Consider the following 15941-nt stretch of genomic DNA (forward strand, 5'->3'; position numbering starts at 1 on the left):
TGAAGCCACAATGTTGTATCCCAGCCACACTGATGGAAAACCAGACTCCATGGGTATGCCCTGTCTATGCTATAGGATGCAACTGTGTGCTTCCTAGCCAGGAAGAATTGTGTCCATGTCTGGAGATGTTCTGACTTCTATGTTTCCACCCTTGAAGTGGAATGTGCATGGTACCCATGAACAACCTTATCAGACTCTGCTGCCTAAAACACTGTTCAACAATTAAGCTTGAAAAGCAGAACCACTCAAGCCCCTCAGCTCCTGTCAAGATGAAAAGTTAAGAAATGAAGCAGCATTAATTAACCAAGTCCGAGCCTACACTAAATGAGCAGCAACTACTTAATGTGCAGCAACTGTGCCTATAGTAAGGTCCTTAGACATACTCTGTGGACAGATTGTGCTTCTATGGAAATGCTTCCATACAAACCTGCTTAATTGGAAAAAATACTCTATATTGCAGGAGCAGAGAAAAACTGCAGCAGCAGATGCAGCTCCTGCCACCTGATGCCAGGCTAGGTACCTTCTCTATTTATCACCAGGAATAAAATTCAGTACTTTTAATGTTTTTATGGTAAACCTGGGCAACAGTAACACAGTATAGAAAAACACAGCAGAAAACTACAAGACCCACATGTCCTTTTAGTTTAAATTTAATTTGTCAGATAGAAGTTATCTATGTACAATCAGTGTGCATTGTAACAATTCTGTCAATAAAGTCATAATTCAAATCTTCTAAAATATTAACTACCTGCATAGCACATTTGACATTATTGCCCATGTTGAAGAGGGAACATATGAATTTACAATTAATTTTGATTGATTTGGATACTGAACTGTTCAGGTATTTGACACACCTCCTTTAAAACCAATGCACCTGAAAAGCTTTCCAGAGCACAGTTTAGCAAGATATTTCTTACCATTTCATTACAAACAATCACAACACTGACAGCTTAATACAGAAAAAAGAACCCACCCCCCCCAAAAAAAACCAAAAAAAAAGCCCCACCAAAACAAACCCACCCCAACAACAAAAAACCAAAACCAACAAAAGCAAACAAAACAAACAAAAAACCCCCCAAAACCACAAAACAAAACACGTGTCTAAAGTATCAAAAAAAGGGAGCACTAAATGCAATAGTTTCCTTTCCCCATTTTTACATTCTGAACAGTGACTCCATCAAAATCTTTTATTGAAACATGTATGTACACTGATTTTGTTTCATAACTGTGACAAGAAGTCCTGAGTTCTTGGGGAAAGGAACAGCCAAAAAAAGGCTGGGGGGGGGGGAAAGCTCATTTAATAAATTTACAACAATTTACAGCCATTAGTTTGTGGTTTGCTTTTATTTTTTTTGTTTGTTTTGTAAAAAGGCATTGTAACTGATCACAAACAGGAGAAATCCTGACTATTTTACAGTTATAGGTACAGAATTTAAATATTCAAGCTTGTGATGAAAAGCGGCAAGGTGGTCGCAGTGTACAATGTAAACAAGTAGCTTTGGAAAGTGAACAAAGTCCTTGAGAATTCTTTACTAAGAAAAAAAATATTTTCCCCATTCCCTCCTGAAATATGAGCACAGGTCAGTGTTTAAAAGTTCATTTACAAACATAACTTAAAACATTATCAGCCTCAAACCACTTTGACATGAAGAGTGTTATACTAAGATCCAGTCTGAAATGGGCAGTGTCGAGGTCCCTGTAAAAGTAAACATCTTCCATTTCTTAAAAAAAAGTGCCACAGCATTTGCAGCACAGTGCAGCATAAACTTTAAATACAAAAATATTTTTCTTCTGTTGGGATAATAGACCTTGCATCCTGGAAAGAAGTAACAATACTGCTACTGAGAGAATATCCCATCTGTATCTTTCAAGTCATGTAAGGCAATTACTGTGTTAATTTACTGTATATGGCTAAAAGAAGGTCCAGAAAATATCAGTCTTTGTTATGTTTTCCGGCTACTCCATGTATATTCAGGTGTACTTTTGTGATCTGATGAATGTTCAAATGGAGATCTGTGACCAAGGGGAGATCTTGAACCATAAGGAGACCTCTGATCCAGGGGTGACCTTGGGCCACTACCTGAAGCTCTGTGGTCCATTTGCCAGTCGGAGTGGTACCTATAATCTCTGGGAGATTTATGATGGCTGTACTCGGAAGAGGAACGGTGATCTGAATGTATCCTGTGGTCTGAATGGGAACGGTGATCCAAATGAACCCGGCTGTCTTTTAGACTCCCTTCCAGGCTTGACCTGTGGTCTCTGCTCCTGTAGTCATCTAACTTCCTATGTTTACTATCACTGTAGTACCTAAAAAACAAGAACTTATTTGTATTAGCTACTGGTAACACATCAAGAGCCACAATTATGTAAAACTGACAGAACTGCATTAGAGAAAGATAATTGTTGCAATTTTGTGTTACTCAGAAAAGATTGTTTGGCGCTTCCTACAAGCATAACTACAAAAACACAAAGGGAATTCTGACCAGATTTCAAAATTGCTAAAGAAACTCACCTGCTGTCTTGTTTGTACTGATCCCAGTCTCTGTGATCTTTTCCATTGCTGAAGGCTGAATAAGGCCTTTTCCTGGAGTCATTTTTCTTGTAAGCATCTCCCTGATGCCTGTCCTTATGATGATCGTGGTATTGTGACAGATGTCTATCAGAGGAATAGCTGTCCCTGCTACTGTCATCATGGTTTGTATTCTCCTTCAGTCTTTCCACATCTGTTTAATAAAGCAGAGGTTAAAAGGAAATACCATAACATTTTTACTTCACCTAATTCAAACAGCACTTCTATCTGTCAGCTGTAAACCAGTAGGAAATGGACATAATTTAAAAGAAAGAAGATCTAAATAGCTGAAAATCAAATGCACTAATGCCAGTGAATTGAAGAAAATCTCAGATTTAAGAGGAAATCAAGCTAGAATGTAGATGCATAGGACTTCTCAACCTCTCCATTCAGCCTATGGAGCTGAGTGTCCAAATGGGCAGTGAGTAGAGGGTACCTTCAGTAGAGCAATTTTAGATAGAATGGCAGCAACTTCCTCTCTAAGAAGGGATAGACTTAGTATGAGTAATAGTTTAAAGAAACACCTTGTTAGCAAAAAAATTTCAGTGGTATTCCTAAAATTTGTTATTGTTGATTTTAAGTCCATGACAATATACTTGGAGGTTCAGTAACACAAGATTAAATGAAGCACTACATACAAAAAGGCAGGTGTGGGAACATGTGGGGAAAAAAATCAGTGTTACTGACAACAATAAAAGACAGCCCCTGTAACTAACAGCTGTGACAGCCCCTGTCAGACTGTGACTGACTAATGAACTGCTTTCTTTCATCATAGTGATAACTGTGACAGCGACAGTCTCAGAATTTCTGATAAGTTCACAGGTTTTAAGTAGACCTCTTGCCCTCTCCAAAATTTAACACAAAAATTGTTTTTTTCTAAAGGATGCTCAAATAATCTGGTAAGTACCAGCTTCACTCTGCGCTCTGCTGGATTTCAAGAGCAAATTAGTGAAGGTTTTCGAATTAGTCTACTACTGTGCTACTTAACCATGTGGAAAACAGAACCAGAAGATATGTGAAATGAAATAAACATGAATGCTTAAGGTATTTAACACAAGAATATACTTGAAAGTTTCTTACCTGGATTTCTAATTACATGTGTATTCACATGACCGCTAATATTCTGATCGTTGTGTTGCTAAAAAAGACAAGTACACTGGTAAATGTACTTACTAGTAAATCCCAAAGTTCATTTGAATACATTAGAAAAATATCCTATCAAAAGAGACTCTTACACTGCAAACACAAATACCAACTTGAAGTGTATTTCCATGTTCTTCATAATCCTCTAAATCTAATAAAAATTATAATAATTAAGATATGTATTTGAGTATCTCAAAACAATTTAAAAATATTACCTGAGACTCTTGACGTTTTTTGATTGCATGTTTATACAGTTTGTGCAGCTTTCTGGCATCAAATTCTGTAAACTTAGAGACAAAAATCCACAAATTTCTGAGGAAGAAGAAAAAAGAAGTTGTCTTTAAATTTCTTTGCCCTTTATTATGTAGCAGAACATGGATTTGACTAAAATTATTTGAACACTACTTCAATAAACCAGAAATGGTATATAAGCTACACAATATTGCCAAATTGCACAAGAAATATTATGCAGTTGTAAATTAAATATTTGAAAGATTGATTCTTTTAAAAATTTTTCACTTTTTAATATTTGTTGTAAGTACTTCAGAGTGTGAAGTGCAAGGACAATAGTACTAATAAGAATTGTTAAATTTTTGTGAAATGCTTATTTAAAACATAGCTATCAGTTTATATATATATCTTCTAAAAATTTGTTTGAATTCTGAGTGTTTACCAGTCTGTAAATTAAAAATTTAAGTACCTAAAGGAAGTAAAAACTCTTTCAAACATGAAATTTCTTACAGGATAACACACTTGACACAACAAACCTTATTGAATTAAACCATCCGCAAGAGAAATTTTCCACAGACTTTTGAAAGTAGTCAAGGCTTTTGGAAACCAAGTAAGAGATGTGAAAGAGGACAGAAGTCATAGGGTAATAAACCTGTGCCAAATCTGTGCTTGAAGGAACTGAAGAAGAGCCAATTTTTTTGCTGTCGAGATGCCAAAATTCTGAAGAAAACTTTTTCTTCCATGATCACAGGCAAAGTTTTTTTAACAGATACTGATTTTTGTAGTGAAATTTGCAGGTGGAATGCTTAGAAAAGTCTACAGAATAAACGGTGTTCAAAAATATTTGAAGTGTGGAGGTTCACAAAGCAGCAGGATTCTCCTTCACTGTGATTATTTAAACATTGTAATTTCTGTCAACAAGTTTGACTAAGTACGCAGCCAGTCAATGCTGTGTCTAATGAGACCATTCTAACTTAATATAAACTACAATACTTCTTATCAGATGTAGCTAAAATAATTTTATTTATCTACACATAACATCATAGCATTATTCTCAATAACAGCTCTATTACAAGTTTCCACTTAAAATAATAAAAAAATTACCAAAACCTAAGACACGGATCTCGTTTTTGTATCTCAGATCATCTTACTATTTTCAAGTAAAGGAAGTAAAATCAGCAGAAGCAAATTATACTAACAGAATTCTTCAAGAAAATGCAAGACTTAAGAATTTGATATATATAATCACAGGATGTATTTTCAAGCATAGAGACATTAACTGAACATTCTGACAAAAGTGAGTCAAATTGCATTAAGAACATATCAATGAAATACAAGACCAGTATTTTTTTCTTAGTTCTTTTTATATTGTCATCTGATATAGATGCAAACTCTTCCCTCACTTTTCAAGTGCATCTGAGTACATTATGACAAATACTTGTTATCAAGTAACAGTTAATACATAATACACAATTTCATTTTAGAGTACATTAAAAAAAAAAGAAAGAATTTTACAACTTGGAATCATACATTCAACACAATTTTAGAACTGTGTATTTTCAACATGAATTATTAAAAAACCAAAATGACCTGAAGTTGAAAAACCAGATCGTTAAAGGTAAGAATGGTTTTCACTGAACACAGTGACAGTGACCAGTCCCCAGCATTTGCTGTCAGTGTTAAGGAGAGAGATGTCTCCACCCTCTGGACCAAATACAGGGCTCTGCATCAATGCTTAAAGTCAATCCATTACAAGTCAGAATAATGATTAATCACCTTTTAATAGACTCCTATTTAAAACAGCAGAAAGATAAAAGAAAAGGGGAAAAATAAACAGGAGAAATAACTAAAACCTACTCTTCTTAAAGGAACCAATTGTAGATTTCCCTTTTTCAAGTAAAACCCAAAAAAATAACTTACTTTCTCCACTGTTTAATTTGTTCAGGATTTGTGTACTCCTTTAGACACTCAGTAATATGATCCCCAATTTTGATAAGACACTGTCTAGTATGTTCCAGCTGTTCTCTTTCAGAAAGGCCCTTCTCTGGTCGATCAAGCTGTTTCAATGCTGCCTTGACAGGTCTCATTCTTTCTTTGCACTATAAAATGGAAAAAAGGAATGTATCGATTCAAAAGAAAAAAATTCATTCTCAAGCATGACTCACCTTTTACTGTGATATATAACCACAGGTGAAGACAGCATTGTTAGAAGTCAAATGAAACACAAGACTGTCTCAGAGGTCCAAAAAATGTTCCCTTTGGAAGATTATAAATCCAATTGGAAATTCACTTCTCTATGAAAGCATCAGATTGTATAAAATACACATATCAAGCTGTAGAAGGTGCTAATGTGTATATCTCAAACATTAGCAGCCAGATAGCTGTGAAGCCACATTTTTTTTCTGTTCAAAACCCCCTGCTGAGGGCTTATATGGCACGTCAGGGACTAGCACACTGATTTTCATTCAAAGCGTGTAATCTACTAATAAAACCTTCTAAGCTTTTGCAGACCCACTCACTTTCGAAGTTCCTTTCTCTTGCAAGCTTCCACAAATCTAGGGTAATGTCTTCCCCTTAAGGGTAGGACACCACTAGGATATGAGAAAGCACTAATTTAATATATAGGATTTCTGAGGAAAAGGACTTACTACAACTGTATTTTGCAATTACAACTCTGAGCATAATCATGTAGGGCAAGACTTACCGCCTACAAAGCTATACAAACTCAATGTCAAAATTAAATATGAGAGTGTTCAGTACATTTCAAACAAATACTTTCATGCCACCATTACAATTGGCATTCAACAAAGGATCAAAATTGCTTCCCTGAGCATTTTTCAAACCACAATCCTTTGCAGATATTAGCAGAAGTTAAGCTACCTAGAAGAAAGCTAGTTTGGGTATAGCACCATAAAGGTTGGAAACAACCTCCAAGATCATTAAATCCAACCTTTGACTGAACACCACCATCCCAACTGAACTACATCAAGTCCCACATCAGTTGTTGTTTTGAGCACTTCCAGGCATACTGATTCTATCTCCTCCTTGAGCAGACTGTTCATTGCTCAACCACTCTTTCACTGAAGAAATCTTGCCTTACATCCAACATAAACCTTCCCTGAAATAGCTTGTGGCCATTTCTCCTTGTCCTCTCACCAGTTCCCTGGGAAAAGACCTGATCCTCACCTGGCTACAACCTGCTATCAGGCAGCTGTAGAGTGTGGTAGAGTCTCCCCCGATTCTCCTTTGGGCTCAAAAACTCCAGCTCTCTCAGCCACTCCTCATAAGACTTGTGCTCCAGACCCTTCCCCAGCTCCATTACCTTCTTTGGACTGGCTTTGGCACCAAAATGTCCTTTTTGAACACTTGAGATGTGGCTGCAGGGAATGCTTAGACTAGCCACAGATAAAGGTCGTGCATTCTTGAATTTTTGTATTTTGAACCCAGTGTTTTAATAATAAATCCAGACAAATCCAGTTGGCATGGTTTAAATTGCAGACACTTGCTTAATCATACATCAAACTCCAATAGCATGGTACCCAGGACCAGAAGAATATCCTCCTTGTCATCAAGGTCACTGTCAGTTAAGCCTGAACAACATTTCCTTTTGAAAGTGCACTGAACTAGTATGTTTAGACTGCACCTGACCACGGCATAATGATAAACACCAATCACCTCCTTCCCCCATTTTACCCCACTATATGCCACCAAACCTAGAAAAATCAAACAAATACCTGGAATGGAATGAAATGGAATATCACCATTACCAGGTAAGCATCTAGGGACAACTCAGAAAAACTGGGGAAGCTGTTCCATTGCCATCACATGCCACTAAGGAATTAAGCATCTGTTTTACATATTAAATGTGCCACAGACTAAAGTAGCTTTTTAAAAGACAGCTTATAGAGTGCAATTCCTAAATAGAGAAGTGATCAGAAATATATAACTGCACATGGAAATCAAATTAATTTCTGACATTACCCACACTGACATATCCACCTGAATCACTCAAGGCCCATGCTGAAAATCACAGGCGAGTTAAGAATAAACCCATGGACAGTAACTGCCATACTCATAAGAATCCTACTGGAGTTCTCACGGCCAGTACCCACAATACACCAAACAGACCTAGCTGGCAAAAACACAGCTGTTGAAATCTGAATGACAAAACAACCACAGCTGTTCAAAATAACTCACTGATACTTTTCCGTGGGCCTCAGCCAACCTATAAAATTTCATACAAATTGTGCATATACATTTTTCTCAAATGTTAATTATATTCTTGTAAGCAGTAGTGATTAAACAGAATTCTTTTGGTGTCAGAAACATTACGTCAGCAAGATATTTCTAAGCGCTTTAGCATTGTTTCTTCCTGTGTTTACTAACTAAAGTTTGCAATACTTCAGAAGAGACGTGCTGAATCCTAGTTTTTCTTGCTATCTTACAAAGAAGAAAAGCATATATTATATGGTGAAGCCAAAGACTCCATCAATTCCAATAACATTCATTCACATCTGCTCTTAAGAAGCAGGATACACAAGTGATTCTCACAGATAAATCTTTAGTTTATATTCTCAGCCTATTAATCCTACACACTGTTGGGTAAGTTTTTCTATTATCTTGCATATATACAACAAAAAGCCAAAATAAAACTGCTAGAACAGAGTCAAAAATCACTTTAGTACACTGTCAATAACATTCATTGATCCGAGATGTAGCAAAAAATCACCTGTGCTACTGTGCCAAGTAACAGTATCAAGAATATCAGTAATTGTCCTCATTTATTTAGAGTATTAAGTATACACACTAATTTATTAAAAGTCGACTTACCACACTAAAAGTTTTCTGATCTAGCTCTTCAGATTCTTCTGATATAGGAACTGGTTCACTAGATGCAGTAATATGAACTGGAGTATCCAGCAATGGAATTTTTTTAGTTTTTTCCTTATTTTCGGATTTGATTTCATTTACCTAAGAACAAGATACAAAAATATTTAACTACATTTTATTTTGGTTCTGCAATTATAACAGATGACAATACCCATAACCACTGCATTCTCTTCAATATATAAGAATAAAATCTATGCTGACATTCAATGACAGTACATTTTACTTTCTCTGTGAAATGGAAAAGGAAAATGGAAAAACAGAATTTTTTGCACACATTCAATCCAATTAAGAGCTGTTTAATTGAACTTCCCCATTTCAAATGCCTGTCCTAATGACTTCAGGTAGTAAAAGTAAAGCTTCAAATAACATAAAATACTTTATTGAAATGACAACTAATCAGATCCACAACACTTTTTCATCTCAAAATCATTTACATAAAACTGGTGGCCTTCTCTAGCACTATGTAAGATAAGTAAACCTAGTTACCTTCTCTTCCTTTACTTCTTTTTCTTTCTGTGTGGATTCTTTTACTTTGTTTTCTCTCTTTTCTTTAATATCCTTTTCTTTTAATTCTTTCTTATCCTCTTTTTCTTTTTTCTCCCTTTTCAAATCCCTCTTATTTTCCTTTTCTTTTGTCTCTCTTTTTTCTTCAGCTTCCTTCTTTATAACAGTATCTGGCTCAGGCTTTTCTTCATTTTCTTTTTCTGCTTTAAATTTTTTATGCAGATGTTTCACTGAAACAATCTCATCCTGCAATATGCAAGCATATATGTCACATCAAACTGGGTTCCTATCTATACAAGTTTTGCAGCTGTAAGATTAAAACACTTTTTATCTGTGAATTTTTTATTTCTGGACGTAGATTTATCAAATCACCTCTAAATCCAACTGAATGCAGTTGGTCAAGAAATATGAGAGCTATGCACTCACTTCCTTGATGTGACAAAGCAAGTACTGATTGGTGGAGGCAGTGGGCATGAGAAGTTGCATCTGGTTAACTTGGAATAAAGTTTGAATTTGATCCCTTTAAAGGCTGTTAGACTGAAGAATTGAAATCTAAAATGAAGTATGATTTTGCAAAACTGACCTGGTCAGTCAAGACAGTCAAGTGATGGGAGATGTTAGAAGATCTCTGATCTAATTAGCTTTGTCCCAGCCCCATGTTAAACACTCACAGGAGAAGGTAACAGAATCCCAACTTTCTCTTTTCCAGAACTGTTCATTTTATACTAGGCTTTAAAAAAATCTTTAATTACAGACTCTCTGTTACGTGCCCATTTAACTGTTTGGAGGTGAACAAAGTATTACTCACTGCTCTCTGTAATACTCACTGAGAAGGTCTGAGATAAAAACTAATATCCTTTCAGACACAGAAAAATACTATAAATAAAGTATCATTATAACACAGATGGAAGAATCATTATCATGTTTGAATTTATTTGAACATACCAGAAAGGCACATACAGAAACTGCTTGTCTGTTGCATGAAAACAGACTAAAGACTGTCTAGTACTTGAACTGAACAAGTTACTTAGAACAAGCATGAAGTTATGAGCTCAACCAGGGCCAGGTTTTAGTGTTCAGGTATCATGGAAACTTTCTAGCAAAAATCCAATTATTTAAAAACTTTCTTGTTAATTCTAGCAGTAAAATAGGTAAGTTTTAGATACTGCACACAGTATGCAATCTAGGTAGCTAAAGCCAGTAGTTTAGGAAGGTTGTAGTATACAGTCCAGTATTCAGAAATGGAATTGTTATTCAGTGTCCTAAAGTACTGAAGTGATGAGTACCTGTTATTAACAGAGAGGACAGCATTCTAGGCAGTTTCCCAAAACACAATTAAGTCCATCAGCTGATGGCAGTGTCTTTACTTATGAGTGGAGATGAAGACTAACACTAATTTTTAAAGTAGTCTGAACAATTAATTTGCTTAGTTTTAGGGTCCAGTTGTCCCCATTAATGTACTGGGGACTGTGGCAACATTTGCAGGTCTTAGTCTTACATTCTAGGCAGATTATTCTAGCTATAAACACAGGGCAGTCTACACTGATTTTTTTTTAATTGCTGGCTTCACATTTTATTCTTTATAGTACAATTTAAATACATACACTGAGTGATTAAAAATTACTATTTTTTCATAGATTTATAATGGCTTTTCTAATGCCAATTTTAACTATGTATTTCCATAAGTAGTTTTTCTTTCAGAACAAGCTGACAATTACAATGGCTTGTAACTGTTTGCTCTAAACTAAGTATTTTATTGATTACAGAATTGCAGTGACTTAATTCAACTGCTTTCAAATTAGCTGTGACATGACCCTAAATTTTATCCAAATTTTTTGTCAAGTGATTTTGCTATGTGATAAACAACAAAAATAAAAAGACACAACAAAAGCATAATACCACGATTAATAATTGTAAGTAAAAAAACCCAACAAGGTTAGTTTTTCTGAAAAATGAGAGCCATGATGTATACATGAGCTTTCATATGCAAGCCTTGAAATACAACTTTTTATGCTGCGCATTCCAATTGAGCTTGGTGACACTTTTCTCAGCCTCAATAAAAAAGTCTTTACCTTAAGAATCATTACCAGTAATAGTAACACATGAGGGAAATCCAGTAGTTTTACAACTGTGATTTGCAATTCTTGCAAATACAGGGCTAATGTTAAAAAAAAAGTTGAAACTGACCAATGTCACTAGTATTTAGACTATAATATTTTATTAACTATTTGGAAAACTCATAATTCCATATTTATTTATCATTAAACCAAAATAGATACAGTCTTCCATGTGCTTGTACTGATGCAACATCAGTAGTAGTGGCCACGGGAAAAGAATGACATTCAGGTGTTATAATTTTACTAAACCAGGCAGAAGATGAAATACAAATTGATACTAACAGGAAGAACTGAATGTATGGTAAGTATCTTTACTGTGTGAAAGATACTCACCTTGTTATTCTCATCATCGTCTTCATCAGATTTTTCTGAGGGTTGTGGTGAAGAATCACTTTTTATTTCTTCTTTTAATTTTGCAGGCTTTAACACCTTATTCTTCTTAGTTCTTGTTTTCCGCCTCTTTGAATTGCCCTGAATATAAATTGATCTCTTTAATCATGTCAACTGACAGGCATCCTTGCACCATATTTGCAAAGTAAGATTTGGTTTTACATCAAAGAGAGGGCTCCTTTTATTTTATTTATTGCCACTAATGACCAACACTTTACTCAGGACTGGAGACAGAGCTTAGTGCAACAGTAGAGAATACACACAAATAATAAGAGACTAATACAATATGACACTTGCAATTAATATCCTGAGTTTGTCTTATGTTCTAAAATTAGGAACATAGTAATAGTATACAAATAGAAAGTGTGGAACTGAAAAATGAAAAGGATCAGGTGACATGCCAATAAGCATATTGTTTTACCTTATTAATGAATGCCCCATTTTACTTACTGCTCCAGCAAGCCTTTGTGCTTCCTTCCTTGCAAGGTCTTTATTCAGTAATTTAATGAGGTAGTCCGCACGGGTCTGTAACTGCTTTGCCTGGGGTTTCTTATCTGGATCATCAGGCAAAATCTGAGGAGAAAAGGGTAGCATCACAGCTGTGAGTACAAATTATCAACTTCAGATGGTAGCCTGGAGCACACAGAACAGAAAAAGCTGTGCAAAAGGACATGGTAAACAATCCATTGCAACTATACCCAGTAAATATATCAGAATGTTTAAAGCGAAGGACAATTTCATGTAAGTTTTCATTTCTCTCCAATGAAACCAATGCAAGTAACCAATGCAGAGTCTTGGAAATTGCCTCAGAGTTTAAAACTAGCTCAAGAAACAAGCCTCATATTTCTGTCTCCACTCTGATGTTTCATCTAAGAAATTATGGGCACCTGTACCAGTCAGTCACAGAACTCCTGCCTCTGACTCATTAATCTTCTAAATGCAGCTGCCAAGAACACAAATACATGGTTTCAAAAGCCAGACAAATTAATGAAAAGCAGGTGTAGGAATCATTACTAAGCAAATTTGGACACAAACCTGTCTTCTCAAATCCCAAAGCTATAGGTTGTTGTCGTTGTCACAAAGTTTACCTCACCCCAGACTTTTCCTCAGTATCTGCTGCTCACTATTGCTAAGAAGTTACTGCACTAATTCTAGTATAGCTACTCTCAATGTTGGGAGTGGAAGACAGCTTCAGGTGAAGAACCTGGGGATTAAGCAGGGATGGAGAAACAAAAGCAGAACATCTGAAGTAAAGAAAGAAAAGACTGAAAAAAATCAAATTACATAGAACCAACCACATGAGAATATGGAAACACACACTGACTGCAAGAATGCATGCTTCAAAATAAATACTCAAGACCCCAAAATCTAGTACTATACTATGGGAAGGATATGAATTATGTATGAAGTACAACTGACATATAATATTTTTGCAATTTCATTTATCATAAAATAAGTTCTTTCAGTAACACTACTTAGCAGCATGAATACCTAAGCAAACAGTCCTTGATAAACTATTGTAGACGACATACCTTCTGTGTCAAACTGAGATCAGGATCCATTTTTATCATTTCCCAGCTGCCATAACCATATTCATAGATGCCTATCAACAAATTGGAGTCATCTTCCTTACCCCAGTCTATATCAAAATGAGCAGCCTTAGTGTGGCATGGGATGACATATCTAGAAGAAATACATTTGAAAGAAAAATACATGATTTTTACATCTGAAACTTAGCGAGGGAAAAGAGAACATACTGAAGGTAATATAACTAGATTCATTTTCTCTGCCGAGATGCTGGTAAATTTAAGAAATTAATCAAAATATTTATAATAATATTTTCTTACTATTTCTATAAAACAGGTACTGAAATCAGCACTGGAATGTGTTTTAAAGCTGATTAAGACTAAAATATGAAGAACAGATATCTGTCTGTAGCCATGAGCTTTGTGATAGGATTGGCTAGCCAAGAATAAAAGCAAAAATTAACATCCAAGTGTTCTAACTAAGTGGGTAGTTTAGGAACTGCAATACACAAGGCGGCAAGTTTAGAGGGTAGGAACAACTACTGCTGCACTTTGATACTCCTCTCAAGCAGAGGTGACATATTTAGCTCCTCCTCAAGCCTGAATTCTAGTCCAAATTATTATTAGTAATTGAACACAGTTCATAGGGAATACAATTGACAAATTAAAGTTCTTACTGGCTTCTGTGGCAAAGGAAGAAAAAACAAAGTACAGCCGTGGAGCAGGTTGCTGCTGCCAGTTCTTCAAGGGAATAGAGGAATAGAGGGACAATGCTTTTAATAGAGTGTTTGAATCAAAGTTGCAAAAAACCAAAAAAAAACCCCCCCCAAAAAAAAAACTTTGAGAAGTTTTCTGCATTACTACTCCCTTAAAAATAGGCAAAAATCAGTACCTTTTTCTTTCTTCTGGATCTGAAGGAATGGATTTGTGCAATGGTGCCAACTCTTCTTCATGAGAGATGACTAACTTTGCATTTACTTGCACTCCTGAGATTCGGAATGTTGGGCCTTTAACCTTCCCAAGTCTACCTCCTTAAAATAAATGACAATGCTATTAAAATATTTACCACTACAAATAACATCAGAAAAACATACAGAAAACAATTATATCACATCACCTTTTCTTGACAAAATGCTTGAATTAAATGCTTCAGAATTGAAAAGTCCCTATATAACTGGAGTACATCTAAATTTCACAGCAAATCAAAAATCTATTTCATTTTTCAGTGGTAAGTCACACAGAAAGGGGAAAAAGTCACCTTACTATAACTCTGGGTTTATTTAAATTATCCAGTATGCACCCTAACATTTTTGTTTGTATTTCCCAAAAAAACCTGTTTTTTGTTATAATCAGAGTGCAAGAGTAACTAATTTTTCTTGTCATTTTTCACTGTCCTCTCAAGCCCCCTGAATATTGTACCTGCTCTTTCTTGTCCAGATGAACTGTCCTTTAAGGCTTTAATGCATCCATTATGTACAAGCTCTCCCAAACGTCTGAGGTCTGTCTCTGATTTATCAACAAGCTCAGCATCTCTAGCTACAGCATCTAACCTGTAATAAAAAAAAAGACTAATTTTTGTAACTCTGGAAATTTGGCAGTTGTAAATGATTCCTTAGACTTGAAAACAAAATAATATGATCACGTAAGTTAGCAGTCAGCTGTGGTTTCTGTTTGGTGTACAATTTCAATCCAAGAGAAAAACCTCTACATTACTGAGATATGAGGACAATAAAACAAGAACTGTAAGAACCCTAACCCTAGTGGTAAATTGTTGCACATTTCTTTAGAAGAGAAAACGAATCATTAAATCATACATACATATATGTATCATATGATCATATGCACTACAAATATTTCTAAGGATTAATATTTTTAAAGATGGGAAGTTTTTCTTAAAATAGGAATAATGAGAGAAACTTAAAAATGACAACTGACAATATGTAAAATGCAAAACTAACTCTGACAGAGTGGATAAACTGATAGGCTTTCAACAGACTTATCAAACATGACAAGTGAATGATTATCACCAATGAAGAGTAAACAAGTCAGCAGATACATATAAAGGAAGTGCTCCTCCAAATGGCAAAGTCTGTTGTGTGGCTGTCTGCACACATACCATACATGAAGAAAAGGAAGATACTACACTAAAGTCACTCTATATTCAAGATGATGTATTTCCCCTACTGCCTAAAGTTTCATGGTACATTCTAATGTCTATAAAAAAAGAGATTCCAAGCTGCCACACAAATAATAATCAAACAACTTTACCTCTCAAGAGGGCCACCAAATTTCTTGTAACTCTTGATAAACCTAGTAACAGAAAATAATGTTACCATTTAAATATATGCTTAACAAGTAACATTTGTTTTAAAGTTGCATTGATACAATTGTTAATCTTAGTATAATACTATGTGGACAATGGGGAGAAAAAAAGTAAAGCAGCTTCATATATTCAGATAACTCAAATAAAATCAGTTTTATGGGTTTAAGAACTGATATAAATAAAACAATAGAAGATATAATTTATTTCCGAAATAACTTTATTAATTTCACAAGACTGAGGATTCCGCA

General features: G+C 35.2%; 1 protein-coding gene across 1 annotated transcript in view; it reads right to left on the reverse strand.

The window, feature by feature from the left end:
• Positions 1-1325: 1325 nt before the first annotated feature.
• The window catches only part of LOC102041882 (chromodomain-helicase-DNA-binding protein 1), a 55826-nt gene continuing 41210 nt past the window's right edge, over positions 1326-15941 (reverse strand). Inside the window, exons 25-37 of the mRNA XM_031065382.1 lie at positions 15639-15680; positions 14790-14920; positions 14263-14401; positions 13377-13527; positions 12295-12417; positions 11788-11925; positions 9320-9583; positions 8774-8914; positions 5864-6042; positions 3928-4024; positions 3650-3707; positions 2513-2723; positions 1326-2307 (exon numbers count right to left, since the gene is read on the reverse strand). Coding sequence (XP_030921242.1) covers positions 1944-2307; positions 2513-2723; positions 3650-3707; positions 3928-4024; positions 5864-6042; positions 8774-8914; positions 9320-9583; positions 11788-11925; positions 12295-12417; positions 13377-13527; positions 14263-14401; positions 14790-14920; positions 15639-15680 — 2038 coding nt within the window. The 3' untranslated portion in view covers positions 1326-1943. The remainder of the gene's footprint in view (positions 2308-2512; positions 2724-3649; positions 3708-3927; positions 4025-5863; positions 6043-8773; positions 8915-9319; positions 9584-11787; positions 11926-12294; positions 12418-13376; positions 13528-14262; positions 14402-14789; positions 14921-15638; positions 15681-15941) is intronic.

The sequence above is a fragment of the Geospiza fortis genome, unplaced genomic scaffold (assembly GCF_000277835.1).
Source record: "Geospiza fortis unplaced genomic scaffold, GeoFor_1.0 scaffold786, whole genome shotgun sequence".
NCBI classification, from domain to species: domain Eukaryota; kingdom Metazoa; phylum Chordata; class Aves; order Passeriformes; family Thraupidae; genus Geospiza; species Geospiza fortis.